This window comes from Danio rerio, chromosome 17 (assembly GCF_049306965.1).
Source record: "Danio rerio strain Tuebingen ecotype United States chromosome 17, GRCz12tu, whole genome shotgun sequence".
Classification (NCBI taxonomy): domain Eukaryota; kingdom Metazoa; phylum Chordata; class Actinopteri; order Cypriniformes; family Danionidae; genus Danio; species Danio rerio.
In genome coordinates, this window is record NC_133192.1 from 35,394,359 (window position 1) to 35,415,415 (window position 21,057).

General features: G+C 35.1%; 2 protein-coding genes across 4 annotated transcripts in view; both read right to left on the reverse strand.

The window, feature by feature from the left end:
• LOC137488123 (uncharacterized) overlaps positions 1 to 21,057 on the reverse strand; it is a 590,350-nt gene that overhangs the window by 359,670 nt on the left and 209,623 nt on the right. The window lies entirely within an intron of this gene.
• Positions 596 to 19,873, reverse strand: tedc1 (tubulin epsilon and delta complex 1). 3 transcript variants are annotated; one of them, XR_012393036.1, is made up of 9 exons: positions 19,676 to 19,873; positions 18,039 to 18,129; positions 17,747 to 17,958; positions 12,937 to 13,113; positions 11,679 to 11,818; positions 11,472 to 11,585; positions 7,525 to 7,611; positions 4,010 to 4,216; positions 596 to 1,162 (listed from the first exon to the last, which is right to left on the reverse strand). XR_012393036.1 is itself a non-coding variant. In XM_701469.10 (8 exons), exons 1-8 carry the CDS (start codon positions 19,805 to 19,807, stop codon positions 800 to 802), a joined length of 1,359 nt encoding a protein of 452 aa, XP_706561.2. In that variant the 5' UTR covers positions 19,808 to 19,873; the 3' UTR covers positions 596 to 799. The 3 variants fall into 3 exon arrangements, 2 of the variants coding, with proteins under 2 accessions (XP_706561.2, XP_005158802.1); XM_701469.10 differs by lacking the exon at positions 11,472 to 11,585 and having other exon boundaries at positions 11,729 to 11,818; XM_005158745.6 differs by lacking the exons at positions 11,472 to 11,585; positions 11,679 to 11,818.

The window sequence follows — 21,057 nt, forward strand, 5'->3', positions numbered from 1 at the left end:
CAGATTATTTTGCTTGTTTCAAGGAAAAACTCACTTAATATTGGGATATTATTTCTGAAAACAAGACAATGTATTTTGCTTGCCTAGAAAATGTTTCTTGATATAAGAATTCTTAGATATTTGGACTAGAAACAAAACAAAAAAATCTAGGTAAGAAAAGCATTTTTTGCAGTGTACTGTAAAACCCAATAAGTTAAGGCAACTCAAACAGTTTTAGTTAAAAAACTAATCTGTATAAGTACTGTAAACTTACTCCATTTAAGTTGAAGTAATGAGTTATTTAAATAACTTTTTACCTATAACACTGAGTTCAAAACTTTTTTTTTTTTTTTAATGAGTAGAATTATCTTTCAGTACATTTTGAGTTAACTACATTCATTTCAATTTGATAAAAAGTTGACTGATGGGCTTTATGGAGAATACATGAACAAAGGAAAATTAGTCCTGTTTACAAAAGATTTAAGACCTACAACACAATATTTCAGTAAATGTAAGACTTTTTAAGGCCTAAAATTTTGTTTTTGATATTTAAGATATTTTAAGACTTTAAGACCCCACGGACAACCTGTATTCACACAAGCTTAAAAGCAGGACATTTTGTTTTATTATATCCTTTAATCGTGCAAAAAGGAACAAAGGCACACAGAGTTAACACGGTATGGGGGGGTCCCTCATCTCATTTTGGGGTGAACCATCTCGATAGTTCATCAGAAAATGCACGAAAACAGACTTCACTTATTTAGCCTTTCAAAATGAAGCTTTAAGTCCCAGTCCATATATAGTGGCCTAAAAAGTCTGTTTATCTCTTAATTGGCGGGATGAGGATCACCCCCTCCATTGTGCTGGCCTGTCTTTGCAATTCCACTCTCATACTTTGCCTCAATCGCTCCAGCTGCCATTGCAGAACAGCCTCTCTCTCCCTCAGCTCGCCCAAAACCGTAGATGCCTGGAGCTTCCCAGCTGTCACTGCCAGGCCAGGTTCTGCACTGTGGAACCTGCGAGGTGGCTTTGTGGGCTGTGGATCCTGGAGACATGGCACAAAGCCTTTTGATGTGATCGCGGAGGTGTTACTAAGACGCAGACCCTCTAAATAACCCGCAACCGTCTTCTCCACCTCCATTCTCTGCCTGTCAGAAAGCCGAGAAGCCCCCTGATGTCCCCCCTAATGAGAAGGAGAGCTTGCTTAGACCAATGATCTGGAATACTGATCAAACATCAAATGAATGCTTATATCAAAAAGAACTGTACTGCGGTATCCCAAATGATCAGGTGTGTGGGAGCGTAAACGTCAGCGTATATGTCTTGCATCACAAGAAATGCGTTTAGAATTGATGGGAGGAAAAATCAGCCTCAGACATTCAGAAAAAGACCTCAGTCCAGACAGACGGTCATTTATCATAACAGGTTATGGTTGCTGGTGGTTGTGCCACCTAATTATCCATCAGACCAACCACATTGAATTTCCATATAATGAAGCGTAATACATTCAGGCAACATTAGAATGCAATGGTGAGATGACCTAGTTATTATCATTTTCTTTCTTTTTACCTCATTATCAGGATATTAAAACACCTCTGAACACAGCTAAAAAGCCTTTGAACAGGTAAAAAAAAGGGGTGAGTTTCATACACACAGAATAAATCATTTTCCCTGGGGAACTAAAATCTATGGAAACATAAATAAGGGAATAATATTTATTATTATTATTATTATTATTATTATTATTATTGATAATAGCATTACTTTCATATTATGAAAACCCTAGAAGTAGATTTGTACAATAATAATCATTAATCACTGATCTACAAATCTACATTATTATTATTAATATTATTATTATTATCATCATCATTAAGGATTATAACATTACTTTTATATTATAAAAGAGCCCCTATTGTGGGTTTTTGTAAATGACCTTCCATTAAGTATGTAACACAGCATTAAGTGAATGAAAACATCAAGCTGAGGTTTAAATCTGACAGTGCACCGTGTTAAAAACATGTTTAAAATATTGATTTATCAAAATAACAAAAATTTAATTTAACGTTTTAACAAAATAGTCGACTCAGAGCTAAATAAATGAATTGTGTTGGGTTTGGATGTTTTGCTTGAATGCGTCAACATCGATACAGTGTGTCACCAAACATAAACTGTCGGTTCCGGTAAAACGTGAACGCGCCTTTCCCTTCACACACTAGCGAAGTGCAGGGGATCATGAAACTGATCATGAAACGAAGATGATGATCACTGACAGATGGAGATTTGGCTGCTGGGAATAAAGGGTTAAAGTTCATTTTCACAACAATACCACAGTATAGCCAACCTAGTGCTGTGTGTGACGAATACGGGATTCATCAGCCGTTTGCTATTAATGGAAGGAGACTATTTAATATGGGACTTTGTCAGACTTTGACAGGGACTTTGTCAGTAACTGTTACAGTTCATATGAACCAGTTTCTTCTTCCTACGGATCATAACATGCAAGTGTAATTAAAAGGGTTGTGTCATTTTCTGTAGTTTGCAAAATATATATTTAATTGTGTGTTGTAACTTGTAATCACGTATCAATTATAGATCAGTGCTTGTACTGAATCTCTTAAGTTAAATCTTCATGGGCTTTTTACATATTGTGTCCAAAACCGCATTGAAAACATGACGTGTGCTTTTCCCTTTACCGATTCAAATGCGTTTCTGAACTTGCAATCCTCTGCCATTTGTCTTTGCTGTGGCAACCATCAGCTGTTACTCCACACAGGTGGCGTGGTCAGTGGTTCAAATTTTGCCCGTGGAATAATATTGATTGCGTTTCGTTGCCATTACTTTGGGTTAGGTTTAAGAATAGAGTAATATGCTGGTGTTTAACTGCATTGCTTTATTACATTCCTGCATTGGGCTCTCACATACTCCATTTGCTACTTCATAGCTGTGGTGGGAGTTTCACTTTGTCTTTGACTGATCCCAGTCAACCAATCACAACAGACTGGGTCATTGGACCAATCACAGCAGATTAGCCTCCCGCAAAGGAAGGGTTTGTGAACAAATGAATTGATGAAGGATTCATATGAGAATAATTGGGATAGTTAGATTTTTAAAAATGCATATAGGCCAGTGCTTGTTTTTTGACCTTGCATACACATTAGGCTGTTGTTGGAGAACCCCAAAACTAAAATATGACCTCTTAGAGCTTATAATAGGGGCTCTTTAAAACCATAGTAGAAGATTTGTTCCATTGTGTTTTATAGCAATAATATATTTTTAAAAAATAAGAATAGAAATAAAAATAAAAGATCATTAATCAATGATCTACAAATCTACACTATTTTCATGATTATTAATATTATTATAGATTAGATTAGATTCAAGTTTATTGTCATTCCACATGTACAAGTACAAGAAATGTAGTTTAGGTCTAACTAGAAGTGTAGTAGCAGTAACTGCAGGATATAGGCATAAGTTTTAATGTGCGACTATAGAAAAACTATGGTGATATTTACAGATGGATGTACTAAAAACATTATATAAAGGTTGTATTAACTATGAACAGAAATTTAGAATAGATTTATATATGTACAGGTTGCTTTTAATAATCAGAAGTATGCAGATAGATATTAAAATTAAAAATGCATATGTTTGGTGGATATGTACAATTCAAGATGAATTAGTGCAACAAAGTGCAATGAATATTTACAATTTTAATTATTATTATTATTATTATTACTATTATTGTACTTTCTTTGTGTATTTGTGTGTTTGCAATATCCCATGTAACACATTAGAAAAACTGAAATGGAGAGGGACAGAGAAATAAAGCATAGAGGTATCCTATCAGTGTGGGACTGAGGTTATATAAATCTTAACTTAAGCTGTCAACATCTCAAGCACCCAAACTGACAGAACTTGAAATTGAAAACTTTATGAATATCATGCTGCGAAACCTGACCTTATTATAAGTTGAAGTCTTCCCGTCTGCACTTATGCGGGTGGATCTTGCCTAGTGGCTAGTCATTACCTGTGAGGCGAGCGCGAGTGTGGCCTGCTCTATTCTTCTGGCTCTCAGTTCTGTCTGCAGCCTTAGCAACATCTTGTCAAGTTGTCTGACTGCTCTCCTGGTCTTGTCGCCATGGGGACACGTCGCCGTGACAGTCTGCCCCCCTGGTGGCCAAACGGCTGGCTTCACCTCGGACGCATCAGTAAGGGAGCTGTCCATCACACTGTCCTACACAGAGAATATGGCATAAGTGCAACAGGTCAGGCAGGAAGAAAAAAACATTTCTGAGGTAACGGAGATGCACTGTGCTCAAACTCGAGAATTCGACTAAAGCAATTATTTAGTCTTTGGATAAATTCACTACAAAGCTACACAAAAATTCTGTTTGATGCAGATTCTCATTTGCAACCAAAACACAAAATGCCTACAGTATTTCTGTCATGATTCTCTTAAGCAAATCAATCCGACATTCAATCATTCATTCATTTTCTTTTCGGTTTAGTCCAGGGGTGGGCAAACTCGGTCCTGGAGGGCCGGTGTCCTGCATAGTTTAGCTCCAACACTAATCAAACACACCTGAACATGCTAATCAGTGTCTTTAAGATCACTAGAAGTCTATTGACCTTATTCTAAAACGCAGAAGTGCGCCTGTTTTCGCGATTGTCTTAGAACTTCCGATTCAGTCGCCTATGGGAGAAATGACTAGGAATAATAAACGGCAGAAAACGGTCAAACTACTTGCTCTACAAACAACTGTTTACACAGACCAAGTAGAATAATATAGTAAGAAAATATCAAATTGCAACATCAAGCAGCGTAATGAGCAGTTTTTAACGTCAAAAAATTAATGGAAGTGAATGTGACCGGAAGTCGTGAGACAAAAAGATTCAAATGGCAGCGCCCGCTCGTCAGTGGAGAATAAGGTGAATAAGCAGGTGTGTTTGATGAAACTGGAATGAGGGCTGCACGATTAATCAAAAAAAGATCACAATCTTGATTCGACCCCCCACACAATCTCGATCAATCATCTCTATGATTCAGCCAGTTATATTTCAAGTTCAGGAGAAGCACAAGTCTTCACATTGTTTTACATGCGTTGCTCAGCATCGTGGACACCTCCAAATGGTGTTGGAAGTACAATACACCCTGAAATGTAATGTGTGTGTAAATGAGCTGATGCACTGTTTGTTTACTACTGAGAGGATGCACGTGTGCCTGCCAATGATGTCCACTTTAGTGAACAGAACCTGCATAGGCTGTGAATACTAGGTAACACAGTTGTACATAACATTTAGTTAGTTGCACAGAGCAATCTTTTGAGAGCCACATGGGAGTTATGATTTGCATGTATGTTTTTTTTTTCACAAAGTGACGACAGCCATGACATTAACCGCACTCTGCAGTGAAAGTGAAACCAAAAGTGAGCACATCATTTAAATGACCATATCACTTTTAGAGTTATGATTACGACAATCATTTGAAATGTTTTTCCTTTATACTAACACAGTGTTGTGCATGCAAATAAATGTTTACCAGTGTCACTATAACTACTCTAGCCTACTTAATGTTAAATCTAATGCATGAGGTAATCTGATAATGACAAATGTTTGATCTTGCCAGTGAATAAAATGGACTAATAATGTTGTCAAGGACAGATTGCAAACATACATCTAAAACATAATAATTCAGAATTATGAATAGTTGTATTCTGATGTAATCACTTTACTGTGTATTAATAACCAGGAAAAATGTAAAGTCTGTTCAAATCCACCATTCAGAGTCTAAACAAAACTTAGCATTTGATCCAACAGTTAGAATTACACATAGGCCTAATAGTATTATAGTTTATTTTACTGTGTTAACAATAATAATAGGCCTATTACTACCAAAAAAAAAAATGTGATTCTCATTTTAGCCAGAATTGTGACTGGAACTGGAACTATAGCTCTTGATTCATGGTTTTTGATATGAGCTCTTGGTAGCTTCTTAGTTAAGGGTTGGGCACACCAATTCACATTTAGCTATCAAACAAAGTTGTGCCATTATTCCGAAAAAGTAAAAATACTAGTAAAGTAAAAATAATTTAGGACAAAAAAAAATACATCCAAATATGTCGTTTTAAATTGTAAAGTGTAAAATCAGTGTCTTTAAAACTACTGAAGAGAGCAGAAGATCATGATTCATTTTCGTTATTCAGCTTGACATGTTTACTGCTCCAAAATCATTTAAAATGTTCCTCATAATAAAATATATTGTGTTCAAAGGGAAAAAAAGTTTTAGTTTTTTTACCCAGACATACAAAAACAATATTTTTAAGGCAGTTATCACAATACCGTTAAACTGTGATATGTTTATTCAGGGTTATCATACTGTCAGAATCTCATACCGGTCTAATGCCTAAACCCTTCATATTAATGTTTACTTGTTAATACTATTCTATATCAACATATTACAATATGTCAGAATAACACTGTGGGTGATGTTCTGGGTAGATGTTCCAGTTCTCTTAAAGTCAAGACTTTGTAATGCATCTCCCAAAAAAAAAAAAAAAATTGTGTAATAACTTAATCAACAACGGCTCAACCGATAGCCAGAGCTCTGTATCTGCTATTCTATGCCTCTTGTGTGGACAGTGACAAAACAATCTTGCCCAAATAGCACTCAATCCCCAAAATGTTTGGTTTTCATCAAGGACTATAGATTTCTCATTGACGCAGTGGGCATGCTATTTGATTTCCATTTCCTTTCTTCCTGTTCTTTGAACCGGGGATCTTCAGTCTGCGTTTCAAGAACCCAGACTAAATTTCTCACTAAAAGGCTTCAAAAATTGAATTAGCAGTAGTTCTACAACAGCGTTTGACAAAGGCTGTAATTGTGTGAAACATCTTAATGTGCTTTATTCTGATTGTGTGACATCGAGCCGCAACATAAAAAGACTTGTTAGAGTAAAATAATCATTGCAATAGTCTGATATGCTGGAAGTGGGAAAACAAAAGCCCTCCAACATTTGTCCAACTTAAAGACACCCATGAGCTCACCATTCTCGCTGAATGGCAGTTAAAACATTGCGTTTTTACTTCAAAATGCCCACTGAGAGTGAAAAATGAAACCACTGGCAAGTGCTCAGGACGCACTCCTGCTAGTCGGGGACTTCTTTACAACTTCATTTCAAATTGGAAAGATGCCAGTGTGAGTAAGGGCTCTTTTCTGCCAGATTCACAGTCCTGGAGTGCCAGTGCATCACTGTGAGTGACAACTCAAAGCTGGACAAGGTTACCGCGGGCAGACCGACAGTCTGGCTCTCCCAAAAACAGTGGGCTAATATACATATTAGATTTAGCATCGCTAGTAACTTCTCAGAGTAAACTAATTTGGTCGTGTCGAAAAACCTTACCCATCTGTCTCCATGAATTGCTCATGTATAAATACCTGGGGCTGAGCAGCAATATGACAGAGTGAACAAACAGAATATTACATAAAGAAGCATGAGTGTGAATCTCACATTCTTCCCTGCATAGAAAGCACAGCAGACATACCATCCAGCACCAGAATAAAGGCTCGTGGAGTTTCCAATCCAGATACGCCTCCAGAATTTCATTCAGCGCTTGAATCCGCTCCAGGTCCTGAAATAAAATGCAACAAACAATCCTAAATTACACGCAGGGCAGCTCTGTTGTTTTTAAACAATAAAACCCCCAGTGGCTCTACAGTGTAAGTACAGTTTTGTGCACACTTGGCAAGCGCTTTGATCTGTACTCAGAAGCAATTTTTCCCCTGTAGCAGCTTGACTAATACTGCACGTCTCTGCGGTTAAACAGAAGTGCTCCAGGGACTTAGGCTGATAACTCCTCTCAGCACCCCACACAGGCTGAAGGGCAATGGGGAGGGAGAGTGATCCCTGAGCTGCCCAGCATAACTTATAGAAGAGAGATCTATTAGCCTGTGTCTGAACGCATCTCACACTGTATACTTCACACACTCAGAGCTGACAGACCAAGGTCCAGACTACCTGGAGAAAGCTATTAGTTAACAAGCAGGACTTTTGCCGGTTGACACTTGACAGCAATAGGAGGTTGTTTTGAGCGAATAATACATGAAATTTGACTAATTATGTTGAAGCTACAGAAAACAAAAGAATGGATGATGGCACAAAAATGTGCAAAGCGACTATTATGAATAGGAAGAACTTCAAAAAGAATTGGATGGTGGTAATAAATCTAATATGATATAGTGATGACATTAAGTTGCTCAATGATGTGTTAGTAGGCCATTTTATTCCTGTTACACTGGAGAATGTGTCAGTATGCAATAATGGTGCAACATGACACATTTTCAGGAAGAATGCTGTGAACTTTGACAGAAACATTCAGTCAGAACATATTGATATTTGAAATGCAGGCAAAGGTGAAAGAGATTTCACTGTCATTCTGAAAAAAAGAAATTAGGCAAATAATAAAAGCATTTGAGTGCACATTGCAGCTGATAAGGATAAAATAGTCCTAAAAAAGCAATACAGGTCAGTTTTAGTCCTTTCATGAGTCAGTTCCTTTAGTCTTATTGTCTATCTGTATTGATAAAGCAAAACATTGATTGATGTGGATAGTTTATTTACAAATTGTTTAATAATTCATAAATATATTTTAATCTAATGTTTAGCATAATGTTAATTTATGAATAGACTTTTGTTCAGTGGTTTGGTGGGGTCCATAAATCTGCATATATTTCATAAAAACAGTGATATCGTGCAACATTTTTACAACTTAACATACTTTGTTTCTAGTTTAATACATCATTAATTCCTTTGGTGGAAAAGCTTAGTTTTTAGCAGTCCTTTCTATATTGTAGTAGTCAATACTTTTATCTTAAAGCGTCAACTCAACCTTCAGAAATCATTAATTTCTGTTCATTTACAATTAATTTGATTAATTTATAAATTAAAAACAAGGATTTTGTAACATTCATTTATTCATTCTTTTTTTTCAGCTCAGTCCCTTTATTAATCTGGGGTCGCCACAGCGGAATGCACCACCAACTTATCCAGCATATGTTTTATGCAGAGGATGTTTATCCAGCAGCAACCCAACACTGGGAAACATCAATACACACTCATTCACACCCATACACTATGGACACTTTAGCTTACCCAATTAACCTATACCACATATTTTTGGACTCGTAAGGGAAACCACAGCACCTGAAGAAAACCCATTCAAACACGGGGACAGCATGCGAACTCCACACAGAAATGCCAACTGACCCAGCCGGGGCTTGCACCAGCAACCCTCTTGCTTAGAGGCAACTGTGCTACCCACTGCGCCACCGTGTTGCCCAATTTTGTAACATGACTAATTAAATTATATGATTTCAATCCATCAATCAATAAAAAAATCCTCATCTTCATGTTGAAAACAAGTGGTCACATCATGTCACCAGTGTTGGGCACGTTCCTTTAAAAGAGTAATTACTCATAGATACTAGTCACTGCTCACAAATAGTTACATAATTATAAAGGTAACTAATTACCAGAGAAATTAACTATTACGTTTCTTTAAAAATTGTAATTTGTCAAATGCCTATACAATAAATATAAAACATTCATTCATTCATTTTCTTTTCGGCTTAGTCCCATTATTAATCTGGGGTCGCCAAAGGGGAATGAACTGCCAACTTATCCAGCACGTTTTTACGCAGCGAATGTCCTTCCAGCTGCAACCCATCTCTGGGAAACATCCACACACACTCATTCACACTCATACACTACAAACAATTTAGCTTACCCAATTCACCTGTACCACATGTCTTTGTACTGTGGGGGAAACCGGAGCACCCGGAGGAAACCCACGCGAATGCAAAGAGAACATGCAAACTCCACACAGAAACGCCAACTGACCCACCCGAGGCTCGAACCAACGAGGCGACAGCACTAGTATAAAACACTGTACACTAATCTACACAATTTTTATGTTGTTGTGGGACAATGTGAGAGACAAAGGCAGCATGTTCTCAACTATATATCTAGATATTATTTTGTTTAATTCTGTTTGAGAATGAAATGTTTGTGGTGGAGAAAAATGAAGTTTTATTTGCTTAAACGTCATGGCTTCGTCTCCTCCTTTGGTAGCGGCGCTTACGCTATTCACCTGCGCAGCCACTAATTTTGTGGTGGCATGTGATGACATGAGTTGATTCATTAGATTAAAATTACTTGTCACAGATGCAAAGAGACTGTTTTTTCCAGGGCATAAGTTGCACAATGCATAAAAATTCTTGTCTTTCACCTCAACGAGGGAAAAGTAGTGCTTATATTTAGTATATTTTTGTCTTTGTAGGCATTATTTTAAACCTAATGTGGTGACGTTTAGCACATTTTGTGTGTTACAGTGAGCCTGCAATGCATTAAAACTTTTTCTTGTAAACAACAATTGTCAGTAAGCGCGCACACAAGCACAATTTTAATGTATTATGACAAATGTTCAATTTAACGTTATAAGGTCTAAATAGTGGCCTGTATTTTAAAATATATTGCTACATATGTAGCCTATTGAGACAATCTGCAATTTCTTGTTAGCCTTCTCTCTTGCTTTGTTGTAAGCTGTAGTTTGATTATTATGTTTAAATTGTTATATGTTTGAACTTTAAAAAACAAACACTGCCCACTCGCTGTGCACATAGCTGTGTCTCATTTCAGAGCTCTTTCTTTAATCGTAGTTGCCATGGTAGCATGTAACATAACCGATGCACCTATGCTCGACCTTCAGGTTTTCACGACAGTAACGTGCACAAGCAGTTATCCAGATTATTTAAACTTAACTCAGATTAGTTAGATCTTCAATTTGCTGCTATGAAACCAATTTAAGCGTGGACGTTTATTTCGGCTCACTGAAGTCAGGTTTGTTACTTTAATACCAGCTTTTCTAAATGACTTTTATAAAACAGCCCCCAGGTCTTTGGTGTGTGCCAATGACTGTGCATGTGCTTTTGTGACGTTGCACTTAGCATCTTGCTTACACTTAATACATTGGCTGTTATAAATAATAATCCTTCTTGTTGAAAAAAAAAAGAATCTGATCCCTAGGAAGAAACATAAAAAACTTATATTTTTTACTCACTTTCACTTTTTCCCCACCTTTTTCATACTTTTTCTTCACATAAACTCTAAACAACCTGCTTGACAAAAACAGCCCCTTCATTAGATGTCAGAAGGGAGACTTTTTTCTGAGATAAAATACTGTAACAAAGCCTCTAAAGAACAAGAGAACAGAAAAGGGAACAGGAGAAAGTAGGCCTTTTGACTTTAAAGATCAAGATCCACGCTGTTCAAACAAGCAGGATTTCCCACCTTGTCAATCTGTCACACCAAAGAACGGGACGGCAGCTACGCTGAGGTAGATGCTTCATTACAACCTTCTCTAGAAAAGCCAGGGGATGAAAAACACATTGACAGCTGCGTGCAATCATTCGCCGATTGAAATGAGCTTGTTACCTAGCTTACGGCAGTTATTATCGAGCGCTGATCACCATATGCGCTGATGACGGATAGAAGCACTTAACCCACACCGAAGGAATACAAATGCGATGAGAAATCTCTGGAGAGAATCTAAATGAGTAAAAAGTGTCACATGTCATGTAATAACAATGATTAAGTGGCTGAAGTCATAACACTTGCCCAGTAGGACATCCTAAGACTGACATGTTCTGGTGTCCATATTTCATTAAAATGCTCCAGCGTTTTCATGTCACCTTGTCAAGTGCAGTGGATGTCATGTTGGTTTGATGGGAACCAGTGGCATGAGGATGACGTACAGCAGAGGAACTGATACTGGAGATGACCTAAAGAAAGAGATCACAGGATATTTTTTTTTACATTATAGAAAAATATTTTCTACAAAAACCACTACCTCCATGCCTTCTACAACTCAGTGACTCATCTCCTTTTTTCAGTTCCTTCATGACAATTTGCATTAGTATAATAACATTATTATTATTTATTATATGCATACTTATATTTTTTTTAATAAAAACTAGTTTAGGCGAGGGAGTGGCGCAGTAGGTAGTGCTGTCGCCTCACAGCAAGAAGGTCGCTGGTTCGAACCTCGGCTCAGTTGGCGTTTCTGTGTGGAGTTTGCATGTTCTCCCTGCCTTCGCGTGGGTTTCCTCCGGGTGCTTCGGTTTCCACCCACAGTCCAAAGACATGTGGTACAGGTGAATTGGGTAGACTAAATTGTCCGTAGTGCGTGAATGTGTGTGTGAATGTTTCCCAGGGATGGGTTGCGGCTGGAAGGGCATCCGCTGCGTAAAAACTTGCTGGATAAGTTGGCGGTTCATTCTGCTGTGGCCACCCTGGATTAATAAAGGGACTAAGCCGACAAGAAAATGAATGAATGAAAAACTAGTTTAGATGTGTCCACCTGTTAGGTTTGAGAGACGTATGGGGCAATAGGAAGTGCTTGGATATAACTTATAATAACGCTATTATTGTTCATTTATTCGTTTGCTAGAAATTACGACTGAATTTATAAAGAGTTTTGAAACAAATCTTGGCACGTAACAAACTAAATTGTAGGCTAATGAATGTCTTCAGTGGAGTGCGTACAACACATTTCCTTATCCACGAAAGTAAAGGAGTAAAGTAAAGAATAAAAGTAACGTAAAGAGAATGTAAAGAGGCCGAATGGAGGAGGTTCGTTCTTTATCTTTGCGCAGATGGTCTGTTTAACTGTTTTCTTACTAGTGAAGCATTCAGTTTTCACCATGTAAATAGCAAATGCACCACAGTGCAACACACTGGTTGGTTTAATGCATGTTATGCTCAAAACACACCCATAACTTATTAAGAGACTAATCAGAATTGTTTTATTTTTTTGCCTTAACTGTGTGGAAAAAAAAAAATCTAAATTGTACAAATGTACGCTTAATTTTAAAACTGTTTTTATAGTTGAGTGACTCACCCTATGGGTGAATTTGGACCTTTCCTCCTGGGCTGAAAGTAAGCTTTTCCACTGTAGTCTTAGTTTCCCATATTGCCACTGCAGTGCCTGAATTTCTTGATCCTTCTTCACCGTGAGTTCCTCACCTGATCCACATGCCATTAGATCATCCAGCCCACTAATTGGACCCTGGGGGATCTTCGAGGTACACAAACATGTTATGAAAAAATAATTACAATAACTATAGAGAAACCTCTGTAGGCAAAACGTTCAAATCCATAAAACAAAATTAAATTTAAAAAAGAACAATCCTTCAGTAAATAATGTGTTTAACCCCAATGGAGACATGCACCCCAAGCTGCTTCCAGGGGAGATTTTGATTTTGCTTTTTTTTTTTTTTTTTTTGATTTTTAATTTTGCTAAAATTATTACTCAGGGATGATGAAAGATTAAGAAAAAAAACAATAGTGCTTTTATGCTTTTTAGTAATTACAGTTTAAAACTGCTGCTTTCAGCGATGTTTTAGAAGTTAATTACAGCGGTCTATAAACTACAGTATCATTTAAAAACATATTGTCACCAAAATAGTTATAAGATGTTTCTAAAGTCTCCTATGCCGCTACCAAGACAGCATTTGTTTGATCAGGAATCCAGTAAAGCTGTGCTAATGTGAAATATACTGTAATTACATACAAAAAGAAATACATTACTGTTTTATTCCCTTTTAAAACATTAGTCCTATGATAGCAAAGATAAATTTTCAGCTGCCATTAGTTCACTCTTCAGAGTCACAAGATAGTCCCAAAATCATTCTAATATGCTGATGTGGGGCTCAGTATGCTGATTTATGTGCACATACATACAGAGAGACATTATAAAGACATAGATTCATGGAGCAGGTGTTTTGAGAAACATTGCAAAGTATTTTTTTTGCCTAATAGATGTCTTTATGTTGGTATTAAAGAACAATATATTTTTTTCATCTTCTGCGTTATAATATGCATTCTATTATTATCATCATGATACTAATAAATGCTGATAAAAGCTAGAAACAAAAGCAACACATTTTTGGTTTGGTATAATAATGGGTTTTGGCAGTGCATAAACCAAGTCTGAAAACACTGACTCATCTAATTGATAAACTTAAGATTGATCCAAAAATCTAACAGGATTTTAAATCATTCTGCTCTCTTTCAAATTCATTTAAAGACAATTCGATTAGTTCAAATAAGAGTAAGCAGGAGCTAAAGTGATCACTGCTTGCCAAACTCACCACCACAGTGGTTGCCAGGGTGTTGTTATATGATTTGTGGGGTGTTCTGGGTGGTTGCTAGCTTACTTGCTACAAACAAAAGAGCTCATCTTAAGAAAATTATCCGCAAATGTACGTGTACAATGTTTTTATTTGTCCATGTTTTTTTTTTTTTTTTAATTCTCACATAAATCAGATTCCTTTTATTTACAGTACAATACTTCTCCACAGTTATACTATTTGTGAATTAATCAATGTCTAAAGCAAAAACATTAAACTGATGTATACTTAAAGAGATTAAAAAAACTTTTCTCCCTGTTCATACTCCCTTAAGGGGTTTGAAAGCTTAATGAGGTTCCTTCTTCTGTTAAACACAAAATAAGATCCTTTGAAAACATTTAGAAACTAGTAACAATTGACTTTCATATACAAATACTATAGAAGTCAATGGTTACATGTTTCCAACAGTTTTTAAAATAGCTTCTTTTTAGCTCAAGAGAAAATATAAACTTAACCAGGTTGTCACAAGTGAAGTAAATAATGGCATCCTTTTCAGTTTTAGGGGAATAATTACTTTAAGAATAGTATCATTAGCATCTGATCTCTTAGGAATGTCCCCTCATGCAAGTCATGATAAGTGCAAAATGAGGCTTTTCAATTTTCTAATTTTTAATGCAAGAAAATGTTTACTTTTACAATGGATCTCAGATAAGGCTCTCTCTGTTAAGATGTTGCATCAAACTAGTCTTAAATAGGTGTCATTAGATTGTCTGACCTGTATTGGCCATGATAAAAGTGGAGTTTTTTATAAAGTTTGGGAACATCATAAAGACATAGATTCATGGAGCAGGTGTTTTGAGAAACATTGCAAAGTATTTTTTTTGCCTAATAGATGTCTTTATGTTGGTATTAAAGAACAATATATTTTTTTCATCTTCTGCGTTATAATATGCATTCTATTATTATCATCATGATACTAATAAATGCTGATAAAAGCTAGAAACAAAAGCAACACATCTTTGGTTTGGTATAATAATGGGTTTTGGCAGTGCATAAACCAAGTCTGAAAACACTGACTCATCTAATTGATAAACTTAAGATTGATCCAAAAATCTAACAGGATTTTAAATCATTCTGCTCTCTTTCAAATTCATTTAAAGACAATTCGATTAGTTCAAATAAGAGTAAGCAGGAGCTAAAGTGATCAGTGCTTGGCAAACTCACCACCACAGTGGTTGCCAGGGTGTTGTTATATGATTTGTGGGGTGTTCTGGGTGGTTGCTAGCTTACTTGCTACAAACAAAAGAGCTCACCTTAAGAAAATTATCCTCAAATGTATGTGCGCAAGGGTTTGTTTTTTTTTTCCATGTTTTTTTTTGAAATTCTCACATAAATCAGATTCCTTTTATTCACAGTACAATACTTCTCCACAGTTATACTATTTGTGAATTAATCAATGTCTAAAGCAAAAACATTAAACTGATGTATACTTAAAGAGATAAAAAAAAAACTTTTCTCCTTGTTTATACTCCCTTAAGGGGATTGAAAGCTTAATGAGGTTCCTTCTTCTGTTAAACACAAAATAAGATCCTTTGAAAACATTTAGAAACTAGTAACAATTGACTTTCACATACAAATACTATAGAAGTCAATGGTTAAATGTTTCCAACAGTTTTTAAAATAGCTTCTTTTTAGCTCAAGAGAAAATATAAACTTAACCAGGTTTGTGACAAGTGAAGTAAATAATGGCATCATTTTCAGTTTTAGGGTAATTATTACTTTAAGAATAGTATCATTAGCATCTGATCTCTTAGGAATGTCCCCTCATGCAAGTCTTGATAAGTGCAAAATGAGGCTTTTCAATTTTCTCATTTTTAATGCAAGAAAATGTATACTTTTACAATGGATCTCAGATAAGGCTCTCTCTGTTAAGATGTTGCATCGAACTAGTCTTTAATATGTGTCGTTAGATTATCTGACCTGTATTGGCCATGATAAAAGTGGAGTTTTTCATAAAGTTTGGGAAGATTTCCTGGCATTTGTTAATTTTGAAATTGCTTCTATCCTGTTAAGAGGATTCATTTTAAAATATTATGGCTGTTTAACACTTACTGTTAATACTTCAATATTCTTTTTTTCCCCAGATCTACGGAATTACTATGTACAGTTGAAGTCAGAATTATTAGCCCCCTGTTTATTTTTACCCAGATTTTTAACAGATTTTTTTCAAAACATTTCTTAATATTGTATTTTTAATAACTCATCTGTAATAACTGACTTCTTTTATCTTTGTCATGATGACAGTCAATAATATTTGACTAGATATTTTATTAAGACACTACTATACAGCTTAAAGTGACTTTTAAAGGCTTAACTAGGTTAATTAGGTTAACTAGGCAGGATAGGATAATTAGGCAAGTTATTGTATAATGATGTTGTGTAGACTATCGAAAAAAATATATAGCTTAAAGGGGCTAATCATTTTGACCTTAGAATGTTTTTTTTTTTTATTACAAACTGCTTTTATTCTAGCCGAAATAAAACAAATAAGACTTTCTCCAGAAGAAAAAAATATTATCAGACATACTGTGAAAATTAGCTTGCTCTGTTAAACATTATTTGAGAAAAAAAAAAAAATTTCAAGGGTGGGGGGAGGGTAATAATATTATATTTGTGCATATACATTGGTCAGTAATGAAGCCAAATCTGGAGCTTATCTAACAAAATAACTCACAATAATGGTCCAAAAACTAGTCCATCCAAATTTATATGTTATAAAATAAAATTAAATACAAATTTGAAAAAGAGGAAATCAAAAGAAGCAAAACATTTGAAAAACTTTTTTTTTTTTTTTGCAATATTTTGTATATATATGTATATATATACATATATATATATATATATATATATATATATATATATATATATATGTGTGTGTATGTATATATATATATATATATATATATATATATATATATATATATATATATATATATATATATATATATATATATATATATATATATATATATATACACACACATACACACACACACGCACGCACGCACGCACACAGAAAAATAGTATCATTCTCCCTATCTACAGAGTGATCAAAAGTCATGTTTGTCTTAGCAAATACCATCACTAAAATGATGAAATAGACACTTAGAATACCTCCATTAGATTTGTTTTTTTGTTTTTCAGACTAAACCAATTAGGCTTTCAAAAGAAGTGAAACAGCCTTACAAATTGATCCTAATTGTAAACAGAATTTTATTCCGTGTGTTTCATTCATGATTGCTTTTCATTAGAATTGTATTAAATTAGTCAGCCAAACCACAAGTTAACTCTTTAGCATCTTGTGTAATGATTTTGAGAGGCTGCTAATGTGATTTAAAAATCAACACAGTTCCTTTTTTAAAGAATATGTGGTAGAAAAAAGGTGTCTGTAGTGTTATTCTGCTCTCTGCTGGCCTTATATAAAACAACATATGCTCTTTTTACATTACCAAAACTAAAAGCAATGAGCATATTTTGTTATTTTCCCTATTATCAGACCCCCAAAACCCCAGGTCTCACCGTTGGTGCAGAAGAGAGCGTGTCTAACTGATAAACCTTCTCTGCCAGCAGGAAGTCCAGCAGATTTCCCGATGCCAGCAGCCAGCCAAGCGCCAACAGCAGATCTCGGCTCTCCATCTCCTCTATGTGACTCGTGGGCCTGGGCTCCACCACCCAAGGAGCCCCATAGCCACAGTAACACAGAGCACTCCTCACAAACAGCAGCTGTGTGTCTGCAAGCACAGCACTGTGGGTAGTACAAACAGCAATGCATCACATATGGACTGCAGTTACAGGCAATGATCAATTTTACCAAACTCTTGGTGTTTAGAGTCCCGGCACGCACAGTCCAGTGCAAAGGCTCTCTGCAGAAGCCTATTTAACAAACTCCACATGTCCACCACCTAAAAGCAAAGCAGATTTTTTAAGCACACTAAGCAAGGTTTGTCTAGTTAATCATGAGTTATCTATAAAATTATAATAAATTAAATTATAAAAAGAAAAGGGTATGCAGTGCTGCTGTATAATAATGGTGCTATCAATCAAGCCTTTATTTGTCACTACACTTTCGTATAGCGAAATTGGACCCCCCAGACCATACACAAAACATCACAAACAACTTTTCAGGGGAGACAGATCTTAGGAGGTAGCATTTAGAAACGAAGAAAGATACATTTGGACAGTTAGGCTAAAAAACACCCCCTCAGCTTGCCCTTGATTAGGACAAAGTGAGAAAAGGGAGAAAAACAACCCTATCTTAGCATAAGCACACCGGCAAGACACAACATAGACAGAGGGGATGGAAACAGGGGTAATGGACGGTGAAACCAAGTTTGATATTTATATAACATTTTAAATTGGGGGTTTAAAGTAGGCATGGGTTTCAAGATTTACCGTGGTTTGAAAAAGTCAAGGTTTTAAAACGGCAAAAGAAAATAATAATAGTAATAATAACAAATAAATGTTATATAATTTCTAAGGTATATTTAAAGTGTTTTTGAAACTAATGAAGCTAGCAGAAGTCAATAATTTATTTAAATTATTTAGCCTGACATGTTTCCTGTTACAAAATATTATAAATGTTTCCTAAAATGAAATATTGTGTATTTAAAGGGGGACAAAAAGTTTTCTTAAGACATTTTAAAAAATTGTTATTTTAGAGCAGTAATCACAAAACCATGAAACCATGATATTTTTATACAAGGTTATTATACCATCAGAAACTTATACCGGTCCATGTCTAGTTTAGAATCTTTTAGATGCCACATACCCCAAATATGACCATTCATGTGCGAGGGACCCTCATCCTAAGTTGTAAAAAGATATCTAGATAGATGCTTTTATAAGAACCCAATTATACAATGAAAAATAACTATGCTAATTGCTATGCTTATCAAACATGTGTATATAATGTTTGAAAAAGCATTGTTTCTAATAAGTTACAATACATTTTTCTATTTAATATAGTACTATATTTATTCATTCACACATCTAATGACATATTGTGGCTTTTGTTAACTATTTTAAACAAACTGTTACATATATAATTTCATATACTCCTAATTTACATAAGTATAATGTATCATAAATGTATTATTAAGTATTGTTTTATAATCAATTTTACAATCATAAAGATTATTTAAAAATAATTTCTGTTTTACTTTCTGTACTCACGTTTACTCTGTCTATCTATCTAACGTTATCTATCTATCTATCTATCTATCTATCTATCTATCTATCTATCTATCTATCTATCTATCTATCTATCTATCTATCTATCTATCTAAGTTATCATCTCCGACTGACTAAATGAATTGTACACAAAGCGTGGTATTATCATGACATTTTATGGGTAACGTTAAATAATAAACGTTAAATATCTATCATATCATTGTATAAGTATGGTTTAATAATTACAAGAAACATTAGAAATACCCATTCGGGTCTTACCGCATCTTTTCTGTTGAACTTGGCTCTCCTGAATGTCTCAGCTGTCGGAATCGACTCAACGTTTAATCCAGAAAGTAGTTTACAGAGAGACGTTATGACTTCTTTCACTTTAACGCTCTTTGTGCGCTGCATTTTGTTTATAATACTAATATTTTCTTGTTGACAGCAGCAATGGTCGTTGAGCAAGAGTCACTTCCTAGTTGAGGGACTTAACGCTGTTTTGATTAGTTGTCGTTTTGGCGCGGTAAATGATTGACGTGAGTTCTGACCAATAAGAATTGTAGACAGCCCACTTTTTTCCGGAACGTCATACTATGCGCAGTTGATTAGTCTGTTGAGTGTTTTATCTATTTTACAACAAAGAGAAATTCATTGATGCTCTCCAGACAAGTGTTATCTTAAAAGGCTTAATGATAGTAACACCAACTGTTCTTTTTGCTTAGTGAATCCTGATACTTCTGTTAATTTATTTTAAACTCCTTCAATGACATTTTGGTGTGATGTTCTTGATTTTATTAAAGATTATGTGAAGGCAGATTTTAAATTTACATATAAGAATGTTATCTTAAGTTTCCATGAATGCGAAAAAGGGAAATATTTATTTCATAGGCCTAAACCTTTTTTTTTTTTTTGGCCAAATTTCATATTCACAAGAGCAAGTTTTGTAAGTGTAAACCTTTTTTTTCTAATTCTTAAAGTGAAATGAAAATGTATTTTGAGTCTATTGAGGGATCAACAAACTTAAAAGCAAAACGGACAAGGACTTAGATGAATATCTTGGCACGTATCTTAGACTAAATGACTGAAAACCCCTGGATTGTTGTTGTTTGATTGATGACAATTTGTTGTTAATGTTTTTTAAGCATTCAATAAAAAAGTATATTGTTTTATTCTTATTATTTATATTCCTACTCCATGATGTTATATATTTAAAATGAAGAGGTTCTTAAAGAATCCGAAAGCATTCGAGTATCGGTCAGTATTATTTTACTGACTGCAATCCGCTTAGCAATTTGCTTTTTAACAATATTGAAGTTGCAAGAAAATGTGTTGACATGTAAATAATGACCAAAATCCCTTTTCAGTCACATGAATTCAAAGAGGACAAACAACTTATTAAGATGTAACATTTATGATAACAAAGCTTAATACAATATATATGTTGTCATTTTTGCTTAGTGTTAAGTCAGATGTGTATTTAATGTACATACACATATACTTGTATTATTAATTCAGTAATTCAAGTAAAGGAAGATTGTTTACACCGTTACATTTTAAAGAACTTTATTGCCCCCTACTGTTAAAGGCTGGTCATCCCCCCTTTAATAAAACTACATTTAATTCTCTGTTAAAAATAATAATAGTGATCAGATATATACACA

What these genes read in the sequence shown, in the direction of transcription:
- tedc1 (XM_701469.10), bottom strand. Translation starts at nt 19,807, where the DNA reads ATGCAGCGCACAAAGAGCGTTAAAGTGAAAGAAGTCATAACGTCTCTC. An exon ending in CTCTAAACACCAAGAGTTTG is followed by an intron (nt 17,959 to 18,038) that starts GTAAAATTGATC and finishes CTGTGCTTGCAG; the next exon opens with ACACACAGCTGCTGTTTGTG. An exon ending in CGCTCTCTTCTGCACCAACG is followed by an intron (nt 13,114 to 17,746) that starts GTGAGACCTGGG and finishes TGTACCTCGAAG; the next exon opens with ATCCCCCAGGGTCCAATTAG.